The 13,333-nt window shown below is 53.3% G+C and overlaps 6 protein-coding genes across 6 annotated transcripts; all 6 read right to left on the bottom strand.

Annotated features, from left to right (window-relative positions):
• Positions 1-546: 546 nt before the first annotated feature.
• On the bottom strand, positions 547-2,985 carry JKF63_02013 (uncharacterized protein; the record flags this gene model as incomplete). Its single annotated transcript, XM_067898056.1, has 1 exon — positions 547-2,985. One exon carries the CDS (start codon positions 2,983-2,985, stop codon positions 547-549), a length of 2,439 nt encoding a protein of 812 aa, XP_067754213.1.
• A 963-nt stretch (positions 2,986-3,948) lies between these two features.
• On the bottom strand, positions 3,949-5,613 carry JKF63_02012 (uncharacterized protein; the record flags this gene model as incomplete). The annotated part of the gene is made up of 1 exon (XM_067898055.1): positions 3,949-5,613. One exon carries the CDS (start codon positions 5,611-5,613, stop codon positions 3,949-3,951), a length of 1,665 nt encoding a protein of 554 aa, XP_067754212.1.
• A 741-nt stretch (positions 5,614-6,354) lies between these two features.
• On the bottom strand, positions 6,355-7,194 carry JKF63_02011 (uncharacterized protein; the record flags this gene model as incomplete). Its single annotated transcript, XM_067898054.1, has 1 exon — positions 6,355-7,194. The coding sequence occupies one exon, from the start codon at positions 7,192-7,194 to the stop codon at positions 6,355-6,357; it is 840 nt and encodes a 279-aa protein (XP_067754211.1).
• Positions 7,195-7,925: 731 nt separating this feature from the next.
• On the bottom strand, positions 7,926-9,002 carry JKF63_02010 (uncharacterized protein; the record flags this gene model as incomplete). The annotated part of the gene is made up of 1 exon (XM_067898053.1): positions 7,926-9,002. One exon carries the CDS (start codon positions 9,000-9,002, stop codon positions 7,926-7,928), a length of 1,077 nt encoding a protein of 358 aa, XP_067754210.1.
• Positions 9,003-9,662: 660 nt separating this feature from the next.
• Positions 9,663-10,640, bottom strand: JKF63_02009 (uncharacterized protein; the record flags this gene model as incomplete). Its single annotated transcript, XM_067898052.1, has 1 exon — positions 9,663-10,640. The coding sequence occupies one exon, from the start codon at positions 10,638-10,640 to the stop codon at positions 9,663-9,665; it is 978 nt and encodes a 325-aa protein (XP_067754209.1).
• A 1,085-nt stretch (positions 10,641-11,725) lies between these two features.
• On the bottom strand, positions 11,726-12,085 carry JKF63_02008 (uncharacterized protein; the record flags this gene model as incomplete). Its single annotated transcript, XM_067898051.1, has 1 exon — positions 11,726-12,085. The coding sequence occupies one exon, from the start codon at positions 12,083-12,085 to the stop codon at positions 11,726-11,728; it is 360 nt and encodes a 119-aa protein (XP_067754208.1).
• Positions 12,086-13,333: the final 1,248 nt, after the last annotated feature.

Below are 13,333 nucleotides of genomic sequence, written 5' to 3'. Positions count from 1 at the left end.
CGCGTCGGTGCGGTATGCCATGCTTTATCGCGACATATTTGACGACCCACATACAACGAAAAGGCAACGGTTGGGGAGAAGAAAAGGTGTTGTTTCGTGCTTCCGGGGCGTTGGCGCGCTACTGTGCTCCAGCAGCCCATTTGTGGCCTCGAGAGGTTGGAACTGAACTCCCTCTCCTTGCTCTTTTAACAAAAATCTGCCGGCCTGAAAACACAGTTTTGTGCAGCGTTTGGTGCCGTTCCTGTGCGACTCATGTCGAATACACCGCCGACGCTCTCGCGCGAGCAAAACAAAGTGATTGAAAAGGGTGTCAACGGTAAGCCATGATGCGCTCCTATAAATACGTCAAAGCTCCCGTGACTTCGTTGCTTCTCCGCTCTCCAGAGAACACACACGTACCTGATTGCGCTTGAAAGCGCCCCCGCTGTGATGACACAGGGGAAGGAGAGGAGGAGAGACTGGGGAGTGGGGTGACTTTTAAATCCGTCACTCGAGAAACGCCGGTGTGGCCGGACGCACGCGCAAAAAAAAATCTATCCGCTAGTTCTATGACGCTTCATGGGGATGGGTGAGCTCTGATCCAGGATCCAGTATCTTATACAGTAGTGCCCGCGCAGTGGCGTATATTGTGGAGATGATCTCTCTCTTTTGGGGCTTGAGCTCCGATCCGTTTTCATTACCGAGAGGCATGTCGTCGCAGTAGAAGAGATAACGACTGGTGGTTGGCTTGCGGAGCACACCGGTGCGGCGACATTCCTCCAACTGGCGGGCGACGTAGCTGCTCTGCATGTCCACCGCAGTGCAGCCGTGCACGGTTTGGTAGAACTTGAGCACTGGCTGGCTGTGAAGCATAAATCCAGGTAGTGTGATGCACGTACCCCGGAGAACCTTTGCCGAGCACGACTTACTGAGGAGCGGAGTGATGTCCTCCGGGTTTAAGCACTTGCGGTTACACAGACGAATTTCATCGGTGGAGTCCTCACCAAAAGTTTGCTTGGAGAATATGAGCTTTTGCGGGAGAACCACATCGCCGCGATTGCCGCCGAGACCAGCAGCCTTTCCACTCAGGTTAACGCTCCGGATGCGACTTCCGAATGTCAGGAGAAGGGAGCGCAAGATGGCCTCGATTTGAGCACCGAAAGTCTTGTCCACGTTAATAATGAAGTGCCGCTTATCCTCTATGCTCCTCTTCCGCGCTCGCGAGGCGCACACTCGAAGAAACGGATCTGCGTCATCTGGCGATATGTTGCTCACATCAATCAAGTCGACAATTAGGGCGGAGACGTGCCCGTCCTCCATCAGAATAAAGCCGTTGGACTCCAGCCGCGCCCGGTACGCATCGCGGATTGTTGAATCTCGTTGGAGGAGGCCTGTCAAGACGTAGTAGTAGAGGTCGTTTGGGTTCTTCCAATTGCCGGCACGCTCGCCCTTTCCGACGCCAGCCTCCTCCGACATGTTCGCAATCAGTGCCTTGATGTCCGCCGACATGCAACAGAAAAGATTCTTGAGAGATCGATTCGGTGAGAAAAGGACGTCGATAACGATGTTCTCTGGCAGCGGTTCTTGGTCAGAGACTCCGAGGCAACCCTTGACATGGCGTAGAACCGTTATAGCCCAGTTGGCGTACGGATCCTCACTGAAGACCTTGCTGCTGACGCTCTCGCACTGTACCATGTACTCTTCTCTGTGAGTCACGATGTTGTATAAATGCTGCAGGGTTTCGTCGCCCCAGATACTTTGGAGCCCCTGTACCTCGTCAGTTGAAAATGGAAGTGACGCGAAAATCTCTTCCACCCGCACTTGGGTGCCCGAATTGCCCTCAGCAGGGACGAGGGCGTTTCGAAGCACTTCGGCCACCGATGGCGATACCAGTTGCTCGAGCCGCACACGCAACTTCTTGGCTTCGATGCAAAACATACTAAGGTTGGACACAAAGTCGACGGTGTCGGTGAAACCGTCACGCATGAGCACCAAAGTTTGACCCCCGCCTCCGAGGGTCCACGCACAGCGGCGTCGCTTCCCGGTGTCGACAGCAGCGACAAACGGCGCTGCGCCAGTGCGCGTATTCGCGGCGTCAGCGAGGAATTCGTCGGTCAGGTAATCTGGTACACCTTGAGTGAGGATAATGATGTAGGTGGTGGTGATATTACTCGGTAAGCGGCGAACAGAGTATCGCAGCGCCTCGTAGTCAATCTCGTTCGTGTTGGCGTGTTTGTGCAGCAGAGTGCCACTAGATTGGAAAAGACGGATGAGTATGGGCAACGACAGACGATAGCCTCTGCGCAATCCTGGCGCATCTGACGCAGAGGAGGACGAGATGCCGAACACAGCACGACAAAACTCTTGAAACAGGGAGAACGAGGAAAGCGTTCGAAGGATTTGACTCGACACGTTATTTGCGAATATAGGGGAGCGCGCGAAAAGATCAATGAACTGCTTTCGCGGGATGAGCAGCAGCGTGGCGTTGGAGCTGGCGTGATAGGTGAACTCAACGGCGCTCTCTAGGATGGCGTCGTCGATTCCGAACAGGCTTGGAGCTTCCATGCTGCCGATCCGCCGGTGGCCATAGGCGCGCTTCAGACCTTTCTTGGAGTTCATCACTTCCACGGTGCCGGACGCAAGGACGTAGATGTGCTCGAGAAACGCCCCTTCCTCGATGATGACATCCATTTCACTGTACTCACGTACCATGACATCGAGTCTGGATATCTGCTCGGTAGTGAGCGTGAAAAGGTGCGGGACCGTTTGCAGAAAAGTTTGCATCGATCTTTTCGGCGAGCTAGCACTGGATTTTCCGTTGTCCAGTATCATCTGGGTTTGCTTTAGCGGTTCAGCGAATGTCAAGACATCGTCCAAGACACTGCTCTCGTTGCCGTGCGCGTCGTAGTCGAGATTGGGGGCATCATCACACCGGCCGACCTCCGCAACTGCCGGTTTCTTCGCTGGATGCTGGGTAGCGCTAAGCTTGTTCGCCGAGGTACTCATTGTGACGATGTTCGGGCCAGTGGAAAAGAGGGGGGGGGAGGGGGAAGGAAAAGAGCTGGCGCTGGTGGTGGTACGAAGAGGTAGAAAAAAGTTCAAGCAGGAGACCAGAGATGAAGAACGAAAAATACACTAACAAATACTCCGGATCACACACGGCATAACGCGCGCGCACAAGCACACACACACACACACAGGGGGGTGGAGGAGGACAGGGGTCGTTTTTTACGTGCTTGAGCTGCACTATTTGCTGGAAATTGCTTCGCCGCCAATACAGCACATTGTCGGCGAAGATAAAGAAAGCGTGCCAAAACGAGATGGTGCAGGACATAAAGAAGCGGAAATTTTTTTTTTCCAGGTGAAGGGAACGAGAAGAGGTGAGACAGAGAGGCAAGCGTAGTGTATATGAATAATAGCGATGCACAGGGGTTCAGAATAAGCTTCAAGGAAGCGTGGTCAGGCGCGTTGAGTGGGAACTCCTGTTCCTAACCGATACCAAGACGTGATCGCATTTCCATGTAGCTGCTGCGGCTTTTCTTTTTTATCCTAAAGAGGAGGCTGCGCCCCACTGCTGGCCATCATGGGTTTCCTGCACTCACCATTGATTGGGGGAAAGGCGACGAGAGGGGGTCTGTGAAGCTATCCCTTAGAGCGTTACTCATGATTTCCTTCGCGGTGTGGACCGTGAATGACGGCGCGTGCAGAGGGCACCACACAAACACACACACACACACACACAGAGAGACGTATGTATACTCTGGGGCGAGGGAGAGGTGAAGAGCAGAGTACCTGGCAGAGACGGTGCTCAATTGATGGAGTCGGGATTACCGCGGCGCTCTTGTCCGGTCGCTTGGCACCAGGGAAAAAGACTCGTGAAATGGGTGCCGGTACGGGGGATTGAGTTGTCTATGACCATACATGGCAGAAGTAAACACCGCAGCAGGAAAGATGATGGACCCTTAATCCTCACGTCCTTCGAAGGGTCGACAAAAGCGTGGCGAAGTGGTCTATCTTCGCTTCAGGTACGTGGAGGTGCTCAAGAAACTTCCACGCCTTTCCGCTAAAGTCTTCGTCTTCCGCGCTGAGTGCCAGTATGTCGACGAGGCGACGAACAGATTTTCTCTTCAACTGTATGGACGCAGTCTCCAGCGCCCCTTCCACCGCCTGCGACGTGTGCCGCTGGTGTGTGCGCTGACGCTTCCGCGTACGGTGGATCACGGAAAGTATCGCATGATCTGCAGCGTGGAGATCGCTCAGGGCCGCAGCGGCGGCTTTCATATTGATTCTCAACTCCGTCTCACCACGTGCCATGTCGCCATTTTTCGCTTTTGCTTCGTTTTCCCACCACTTGGGGGCGGCCTCCAAAAGGCGCAGGCGCGCCTCTGTACCACTGACTGCCTCCGCAAATGTAGGGAGCGAAGAGGGAGCGTCACTAACGCAATGGGCAATCAGTGTGACTTGGTCAATTTCGACAGCGCGATTAGCGGAAAAGAACGCGTTAACGTCCTCCTCGTGTATCTGGCGCTTCGGAGCAGTCGATGCGAGTGAGGGCGCTGCCGTCACCAGCACTGCACCCACGGCGTCGCGTAAACGCTGAACGAGCTCTCGGTACTTGTCTGGGGAAGAAGGCTCTTTGTTGGGTAGAATCCACTGCAGTACCTCTGCATTGACCCGGGAAAGTGCGAACAAATAGGGCTGATGTAGGCCACGTTGCGGTGGTCCTCCCCCAGCGCAGCAGGGTGTGTACAGCGGCTCAATTGCGCGTGAGACAAGAAGTACGGCGGTTGTGAGCGCTGGTGATGTGGACAGATTGTGTGTGCCGTACACCTCGACAAGAGCACGAAGTGCCCGAGCCGCGTCGTCGCGTCGATCTCCAAGAATTTCTCGCGCAGTTGCAAGCGCAAACAGCCAAGCTGCAACGCAGCGCTCTTCGTTGGGGGTGAGAAGTGCAAAAGAAGGCAAGACGGCGCTGTCGTGGAATTGCTTAATGACCGCCCCACCGTACCAGATCAGCATCCCCTGACCGAGGAGCTCCGCAGCTTGACTGAGAAACTCCTCACGTTCACGAGGTGAGAAGACTAGGAGAGCGGGAAAAACGGCCTCGAGGGTTTGCAGCGATATGTTGCGCAGCAGAGGATTCCGCGTAAAAGCGCTGACGACCCATTGTGCGATGCGTTTTTGAAGCACTCTCGAGAGCACTGAAGCGTCGCCATACACAATTTTGGGCGCGCACTCATCCATCCAGTAGAAGTGTGTCGCGTCGACGGTACTCATTCGGAACGACAAGGCAGCCGTTGACGACAGGATACCTGAAAGATGCCTTCGCCGCGAGAGCGCGAAGCGGAATCGAACGTTTTCTGAGAGCGTGATGCACGAGAGTGTCGCGTCCGGTGCCCTCGATATCAGCTCCACCTCGTCGCCGCGCAGCAGTGCTGTCCTTGGCGGTGCTGCCCCAGCGCTTTTGGCGTCCCAGAGTAGTGCGCTCACGCATCGCGGTAGAGGGGGCTGGGAGGGGGTCTCGGGAGCAGTACCACCCTGCGCAGTGCCTCTAGAAGACAGCTCGACCAGACGTTGTGCAAGGTCTGAGGCAGATAGGCCAGTAAAACGGTCACTTACGTCATGTGTGTACATGAGAAGAAGATTAACAAGAGCACAACATACTCGCTTAAGATACCTGCGCAAAAGCGCGTGGCCATAGCACAGCACAGAAGAAGAAACCCTCACAGTCAGGTTCACCAGAAAGAATGAGAAGAGCAAGAAGAAGTAATAGCGAAGGTCCAGAAACATATTCAACTCTGGCATCGTGGGAAAGCCGTCGCAGGAAGCAGACAAAGCGGATTAACACCAAGAGACTTTCCATGTGCTAGTTGCAAAGGTGAGTTGCACATGTACAGCAGAGCGAAAAAAAAGACGTGTGTCACACGACAGACGGCGCGATCCCACCCAAAGACGACCAACTAGTCCTTTGATTGTATACACCTCTCCGCTCTCAGTGACCATGGCATATATTTCTTTTTTTTTTAACTTTTAGTGCTCCTTGAAATGAAGACACTAAACCAAGAGAGAGAGAGAGAGTCGATGCTAAGTGCACAGGTGAACTTCTGACGCGGTGTATTCTGTACATCTTTGTGTATAACAGACGTTCACTTATCGGCATTTTTTGTGTTTGCCCACAAGTTCAAGAGTGCCATCACCACCACACCAGCGGGGCGGAGGGGAGGGGAGGGGAGGGGAAGGGAAGGGAGCGACGTCCCGTGAATGGCGAGAGGGGCGCGGGAGGGTGAGGGTGAGGGTGAGGAAGATAGTGGGGCTTCAACTGTCCATCAAGGACACGAATTCATGAAATGAGTTTCCGCCCATGTATACAGCACGTCATAAAAATCCACTTTGTGTGGCGACGTCGCCCTTCTTCAAATTCATCAGGTACGACAGCCGCACCCGATTAGAGTCTGCGCGGCTGTCGGTGCGCTTGACGGGTACAAAGCGGGGTGCGTCTTGAAAGCCGCGATAGAGGGCTACGTAATCGTCCTCGTCGAGGGTGGCGCGGTGATACATGCCAGGAGGTAATATGACAAGATCCCCGGCTTGGAGGTGCAGCCGGATCCACTCGTCTTGCTTCGACCGTACGTCCAGGTAAAAGGACCCGTCCATGACGACACGAAATTCCTCGTCTTCGGTGTAATGCTCTTGATACCAACGCTCCAAAAACGTGTCATCCTTCGCTGTCTGCGAAATCCTGATCTCGTCGGTGTGCTTATACTCCCGCTCTTTGATGATCTGCTTTGCCACAGTGAAGTCGCTCATGGAGACGCGGAAAAGAACAACGCCCAGCTCTCGTAATGCTTTCATGGTCACTGCAGGAGCACCGATTTTTCGCCCGGGCCTGAGACTGGCAGTGCTCAGTGAGGGCTTCGACGTCTCATCGTCAAGGTACCACATGTCTAGCGCCCCCTCCTGAGACACAGGCGGCGGCACCGGTGGCAGATCTTGAATCACGTCTGGGCCGAGACGCTTCCACTCCTCCTCTTGGCGCTTCCTCCGCTTCTCTTCTTCGAGGCGCAGTTGTTCCATGTCGCGACGCTTGCGCTCTTCTTCAGCCTTCTCCTCCGCGATGCGGCGCTCGTATTCCTCCTTTTCCTGCTGGCGCCTGCGGTCGCGCTCGCGAATCTCGGCCTCTTCGCGTCGCAGCTCATCGTCGGGAACAGCCTCCATCATATTTATGAAAGATCGAGGAGAGAGGGAAATGGAAGAAGGGGGCGGCAATTCACCCGGAGTGACGAGACTGAGACCGCACAAATTAGACAGCTCTGTGGAGAAAAGAGATGCCAATCACGGCGGGGTATAAGTGGGGAAGAACCACAGAGACGGGGGACACTGGTAGAAAAATATATATGTGTATACTGAGTATTTTCGCAGACCACTGGGGGCCAGTAAGAGAGGATAGGCACACGCAGAAAAAGGCACATTGGGCAGAAATGTTTGAGGATGGGGAGTCGAAATGAGCGGGAGGGGGGGGGGGCGCCGCTAGGGGCGAAAAGGACACATTTGTTGTTTGCTCATGACAGCTACATATGCACGGCACCGTGCGGCGCAGTGAGGGCGAATGCCTCCAAGCTGACAGACCATGCTGTGTTGTCCCCTCCGCATCGTATGAGGCTCTCTTGAGAATGATTATTATATGGATTCCCTTGTGTATTCGACGTGGCGTGCGGCTATCGTTTTTGCGCACCCGAAGGGAAAGGGGGTGCAGCACCCAGCATGGCGTGCTCCGCGCTATCAGCTGCATGGCTAGCTTCTGGGTAGTTTAGTTTACAGGACACCCCACTGAGAAGTCACCAACATGCTACAGAAAAGCGCACTATGCCGCAGCGGAATAGACCCTGCGACAAGACCGGTGGCTGGTATATCGGAGGATCGCTGGGGGATAGCTGTCGGGGAGCAGCTCAGCTCTCTTTTCTGTGCAATGTCTCCGAGATTTGGTAAATGAGTCGGGCGCCGTACACTGCGCCGAACAGCTTCCTAGAGCACTCCTCATAGTTGAGTGCTTCTGGTGGACGACTCGACCGAAGCAGTGTCTCGACAACTCTTTTTCGCAGCTCCACAGCGTCACACTGGAGGGAGCACGACAAGTCGTCGAGGGAGAGCTGCTGGTAGCAGAAGGGCATCTTGTGCTGGAAAGCATCGAGTCGGTTGAGATGTGCGAAGGTGAAGTTGCACAAAAGGTTCACCAATTTCCAGTACAGTTGATGGCATGCCGGGACCCGGGCGGCAAAGTCCAGTGATTCCAATTCCCGCTTCAGGTAGAGGGGGCTTACCTGGAGCGTTTTGTGCTGCGTGAATCTCTGCGCTTCGATCGAAATCGCCGCGAAGTCACGTGAGTGCGGAGAGGCAGGTAGGTGTGTGAGAAGGGTGAGGAGCTGCGACGGGGTGAGGCTATTCTCCACAAAGGCTCGCCGTAAACTCTGGCGGTATTGCTGTGCTACTTGAAAGGGTGAGCGGGTGTGGCCAAAGCGCTGACGAAGCCGCCGGCACAGCTCCTTCCAGTCACGACCATTCTCGTGGACAAACCGACAGACAAAGTGAGCCTCGTTTAGTGACAATGGAACTGGGTCTCTGTGCATCTCCCTGTACTTGGCGAAGAGCTCGTATGAGGTGAAGGGCGGGTGTCCGGCACCTCGAAAGGCCTCTGCGACTCGAGACCAGCGTTCCTTTTCCCAGGAAACGAGGGATTCCCCACAATCCGCCTTCGCTGCCTCACCATCAAGTACTTTGATAAGATCCGCGTTCCATCGATGGCGAGTAGCCGGGGCATCCACCCTCAAAAAGGCACTCGGTGCAGGGGCAGGCTCATCCTGCCACTTTCTTTTGCGGGTAGGAGTTCTCATGGAGAGAAGTGAGTATCGTAGGGACAGAAGGTAGTCTATTTCATATTGGATCATGAGAGTTCGATGAAGGATGCGCTCTTGGAGGAGACCGTTATAGTCGCGCATTGAGAGCAACGAATTTCTGTTCAGAGACATGGTGAATAGAAGAGCTGCATTCTCCACGTGATCATCTATGCAAAGTGTTCCTTTCCCGGTGGCGATGATGATGATGATGAGCGCGTTGACGATTATGCAGAACAGACATGGAGCGCGGAGAACGTGGCGGGTAGATAGAGTAAATAGGGCGGGAAATGGGAGTTCAGCACGACTTCGTGGTTAGCTGACTTGTGACCATCTTTGCCCACTACGGATTGTTGCAGGGAAAAAGCAGAAGCGGATGGCGCTGTGTGCCACCACGTCAGGGAACCTCCCACCTCCATCCGCTAACCTTCGATTCACACTATTTCATAGGCCCGCACTGTTTTATCGACGGGGTCAGGAAGATCCAAAAGTCCTAAAAGCAAAAAAAAAGTACAACAAATCAGGTACTAAATGGTGTTACTTCCCTTTTTTTTTTGCGTGTGTGTGTGTGTGTGCATCGATGTTCTCCGATGCGCACTCACTCACTGAATTGCACTGGTGGCGAACGCCACCAGATATGCGGAAAAAAAAGAGCGTCTTGGATCAGCGACAGGATGAAAAGAGTAGGGCAATAATCATAAAGGCAGCCCTCCATAGACACCACAAAGCATATTTTACATATATATATATATGTGTGTGTGCGCGCCAATAACTATATTCGTTTATGGCAGCTTTTTACATCGTGAGGGATACTTGCAGCAGAACTCCATTTTTGCACCCGATCACTACTCCATCCCCGTTTACGGCGGTGTTCAGGGGGTAGTGAGTGAGTGCCGCACGTGCCACAATTACCCCTGAAGATAAAGAGAGGACAACAACGGAGGGCGGCGAGCTCGTGAGACACCAGACGTGACCTGTTTCAGCGTGAAAGCGGCACACCGTCACGCGATCTTTTGGGTCCAGCTGCGAGCATACCGTCTTCGAGTTCTCATCTAGCACTCGCCCAGTAACGCTTTCAAAAATTTGCAGTGTATTGGGGGACTTGGGGGATGCCACCAGAACAATCTGCGCGCTGGGAACAGGCTCTAGGCAATCCGATACACCCAGAAGCCCAACCACCTGTCTGTTGGACTGGCGCGCACGCAGATCCCACATCTGAATGGGGCTGTCCCAGCCGGCACTGACAGCCAGGACATCACTAACGAAGCGGACAGAGAAAATTCGACTTACATGCGTAGGACGCAATGTGCCATCAGCATTGACCCCTTCTATCAGCTGCGCTAACGGGTTGAGTTCTGCATCATAGAGGCGCACAATTCGATCACTGCCAGCCGTCAACACCTGCAACCCATTTGGGGAAACATCCACTGTCATCACCTCATTTTTAGGTTCGCACACCGCTGTTCCGCGTCGCAGGGCCAGTTCGCTAGCATCCCAGTCCCAAAGCATGACACCACCAGCACTGCTGCTGCTCACCAGTTTCCATTCTTTTTCGCCCGGCACAGGCATCCATTGAATACATGTAGCAGGGACATCGAGGAAGTCCTTTCCAGGGGCCCCGCGCGCAAGGAGATGGAAGTTCACTGTGTCGAGGAGACACACACTTCCGTTTCCGAGGGCACACGCCACGAACTTTCCATCTGTCGATAGCGAGCAGAAATATATATGTGGATCGGCCTCCAGTGGCCTGTGAGGGGTGATTACAAGAGACATAGTCTTTCTCAGCCAAGGTAAAGGAGCAGCCTCAAGTAGGCCAGAAAGGAAGGAATGAGGAGAAGTGAAGTAAGAATCAAAAGAGTGGGGAGGGGGGAGGGAGGGGAAGAGAGACAGCTTCACGCAGAGTTTGAAGCCTCGTTGGAAATCGATGGGAGAATTATAATAAAAAGAGAGTCAGGGGAGGAAAGAAGAAAGTAAGGGGTGGAAAATGGTGGACAATATGTGTTCCGCTGCAAGTGATGGCGTTCGCGACGAGTGTTTGGGAAGGCTCCGCTGTTTACGCCTAACGGAAAGAGCAACAACAAAAAAAGATGTGATAGAAGTTCAACCTTGAGGAGGGGGGGGGGAGGGGAGGGGAGGGGAGGGGCGTGCGTTTTGCCTATGAGGGGCCTGAGATACAAAGTGACTCACAACACACACAGAAAAAAAAATCAGGCACAGATATACACGGTCGCCCTAGTGTGGAAATCAATTTGAATACCGTTGTGCAAATAAAACAGGAAGGGATAAGCGGTGAGCGCACCAATGCATGATTATTCGTTGTTGTGCAACCCTGTAGATCCCCCGTCGAAAGAGGAGTGCGCAGAATCTCAGAGAAGCACAGAAGCGGAATTCCACACGCATCTCGAAAAAGAATACAGGACATGGAAAACAGCAGCGCCACGAGTCGGTGAAGAGAGGAAGAAACGCATCAAAGTACAGTGGGATGATTGGAAGAGGAGCCAGGGAGCGAAGGCACTGCCTTTGTGCCGCGGCGCTCGCATGACGTGATCACAGAGAGACTCTCACGAATGAAGGCCTGCTTGAGACTACACAGACAGAGCGGGGTTCGATCGCTTCACATGGTGCGAGTGGTGACCCCCCCCCCACTACGGCGTTTCAGAACGAAGAATAATACTTCGCGGGGTACGAATAGCTTTAAGATATACGAATCCACCTGGGATGCAGTAAGCTCATTTTTGATTCTGTGTAACCTCTCAAGAGCAATAATATTCTGTCAATGAGAAAGGTGCGACAACACCACTGCAGCCCTGCACTTTGACGACTACAAAGCAAAGGCGCACGGCAGAGGACGTATACCATCAAAGGGAGTAGAGAATTGTTTTGCGCCCGCAGGCAAAGTACATAGTGATGACTGTCATGACACCGGTGTATACAACCGCCTCTATGTTTTTCAACGGTTTTTCAAAGGTATAGAGAACGCAGGCAATGGCAAAGCAGAGGAGCGCCAGGGTGAAGAAGGCGTGAAACACTCCCATGGAAAAGTAGACGATTGCCATAAGGAGCCACCGAATATCCCTCAATATGAGACGACGACATGCAAAAAGACCGAAGAAGACGTAGAAAAAACCTGTGGCCATGCACGAGAAAAACATGAGGTGACCCCACATTGACCCAAGCGATCGGGCCTCGGTGGGGTGCCCCAAAAAGCTTTCTCCCATTATTCTGTGCAGGGGGACAGAGACAACTGTCGCCTATGCTTGCCCCGACGTTGTTAGGAGGAATAACACCTCGAGTCGAGAAAAAAAGCTGAGATAAACACAGAGGGAGGAAGCCGAGGAAGTGGTTGGCAAGCCAAGTCAGCTAACCGGCAAACGCGGCTGTAAATGAAGCAAGGTTGGCTTCAGAGATAAGCGCTATCCAGACGTGCAGCTCTCCCTAGCACCGGAGCATCACTCATTGCTCTTTCGCCACCACCTCCTCCTCCTCCCTCAGGGAGGGGGGGAAGCGGGGCAAGTACGCGGGACAGTGGGGTTCGCATAGAAAGGTGGTGAGGTACCTTTCCACCTGCTTAGTGAACAGTGTGGCGGGTTTCCTTGTGATAGGACAACACGATCATCTTAAGGAGTGATTGGTCGCCTTTTTCAATAAAAAAAAAACAGTCGTGATATTTTTCCTTTAAATCTGGTTGGTGGCGCACATCACCAAGTGTTCCCTGGCGCGCTTGTTTGAGCAAAAAAAAACAACCCGGAGAGCAACGCAGGGATCAGACAGACCAAACAATCTCCTCTTAAACTACATTTCTCTCGATTACAACAATGCGTCACATACGCACAGATTCTCAGACATCCACAGGCGCAGCAGCACATACGCAAAAAGATATACACAATACTTAACAAAAAAGTGAGGAGTGAAAACGAAGAACCAGATGAATCAGGCGAGGCTCGCGAGTTTAAAGGGAGCCGCACGAACACAACGACGAAAAGCCAGCCGGTGTGTATGGGTGGGAGGTAAGAGGAGCGTCATGCATACCATGCCTAGGGTGTGTGGACTGAACAGGGCAAGGGAATCGAAACAACGGAGCCCTAGCGCGTGTGCTTGCATCTCCCTTACACAGACCTAAAGACTACGAGGCTGTATTCGTGAAAGCGCCGTCCTAAAATTGACTGCCACAACATGGCACGTCGAAGCTCTGAGAACCGCTCGGTGAAGCGCACCAGCAACCTCACGCAAATACACGAATGCGCGGCGATGAAAAACAAAACAAAACACAAACGCAAAAAAAGAGGGGATAAAAACGTGTCGTGCACGGCCAGAAACGGTCAAATTAACGTTTCTCGTACACGGCGTGTGGTATCACGGGCGCGCTCGCGCCATCTCCTCCATTGTTGACATGGCGCAATTGCTTATACATAAAGAGGATCAATCCTTCACTTACCCGTTAACCCAAACCGACATCACCACACGAG

This window comes from Porcisia hertigi, chromosome 34, assembly GCF_017918235.1.
Source record: "Porcisia hertigi strain C119 chromosome 34, whole genome shotgun sequence".
Classification (NCBI taxonomy): domain Eukaryota; phylum Euglenozoa; class Kinetoplastea; order Trypanosomatida; family Trypanosomatidae; genus Porcisia; species Porcisia hertigi.
This window is presented reverse-complemented; position numbering and strand designations above follow the sequence as displayed.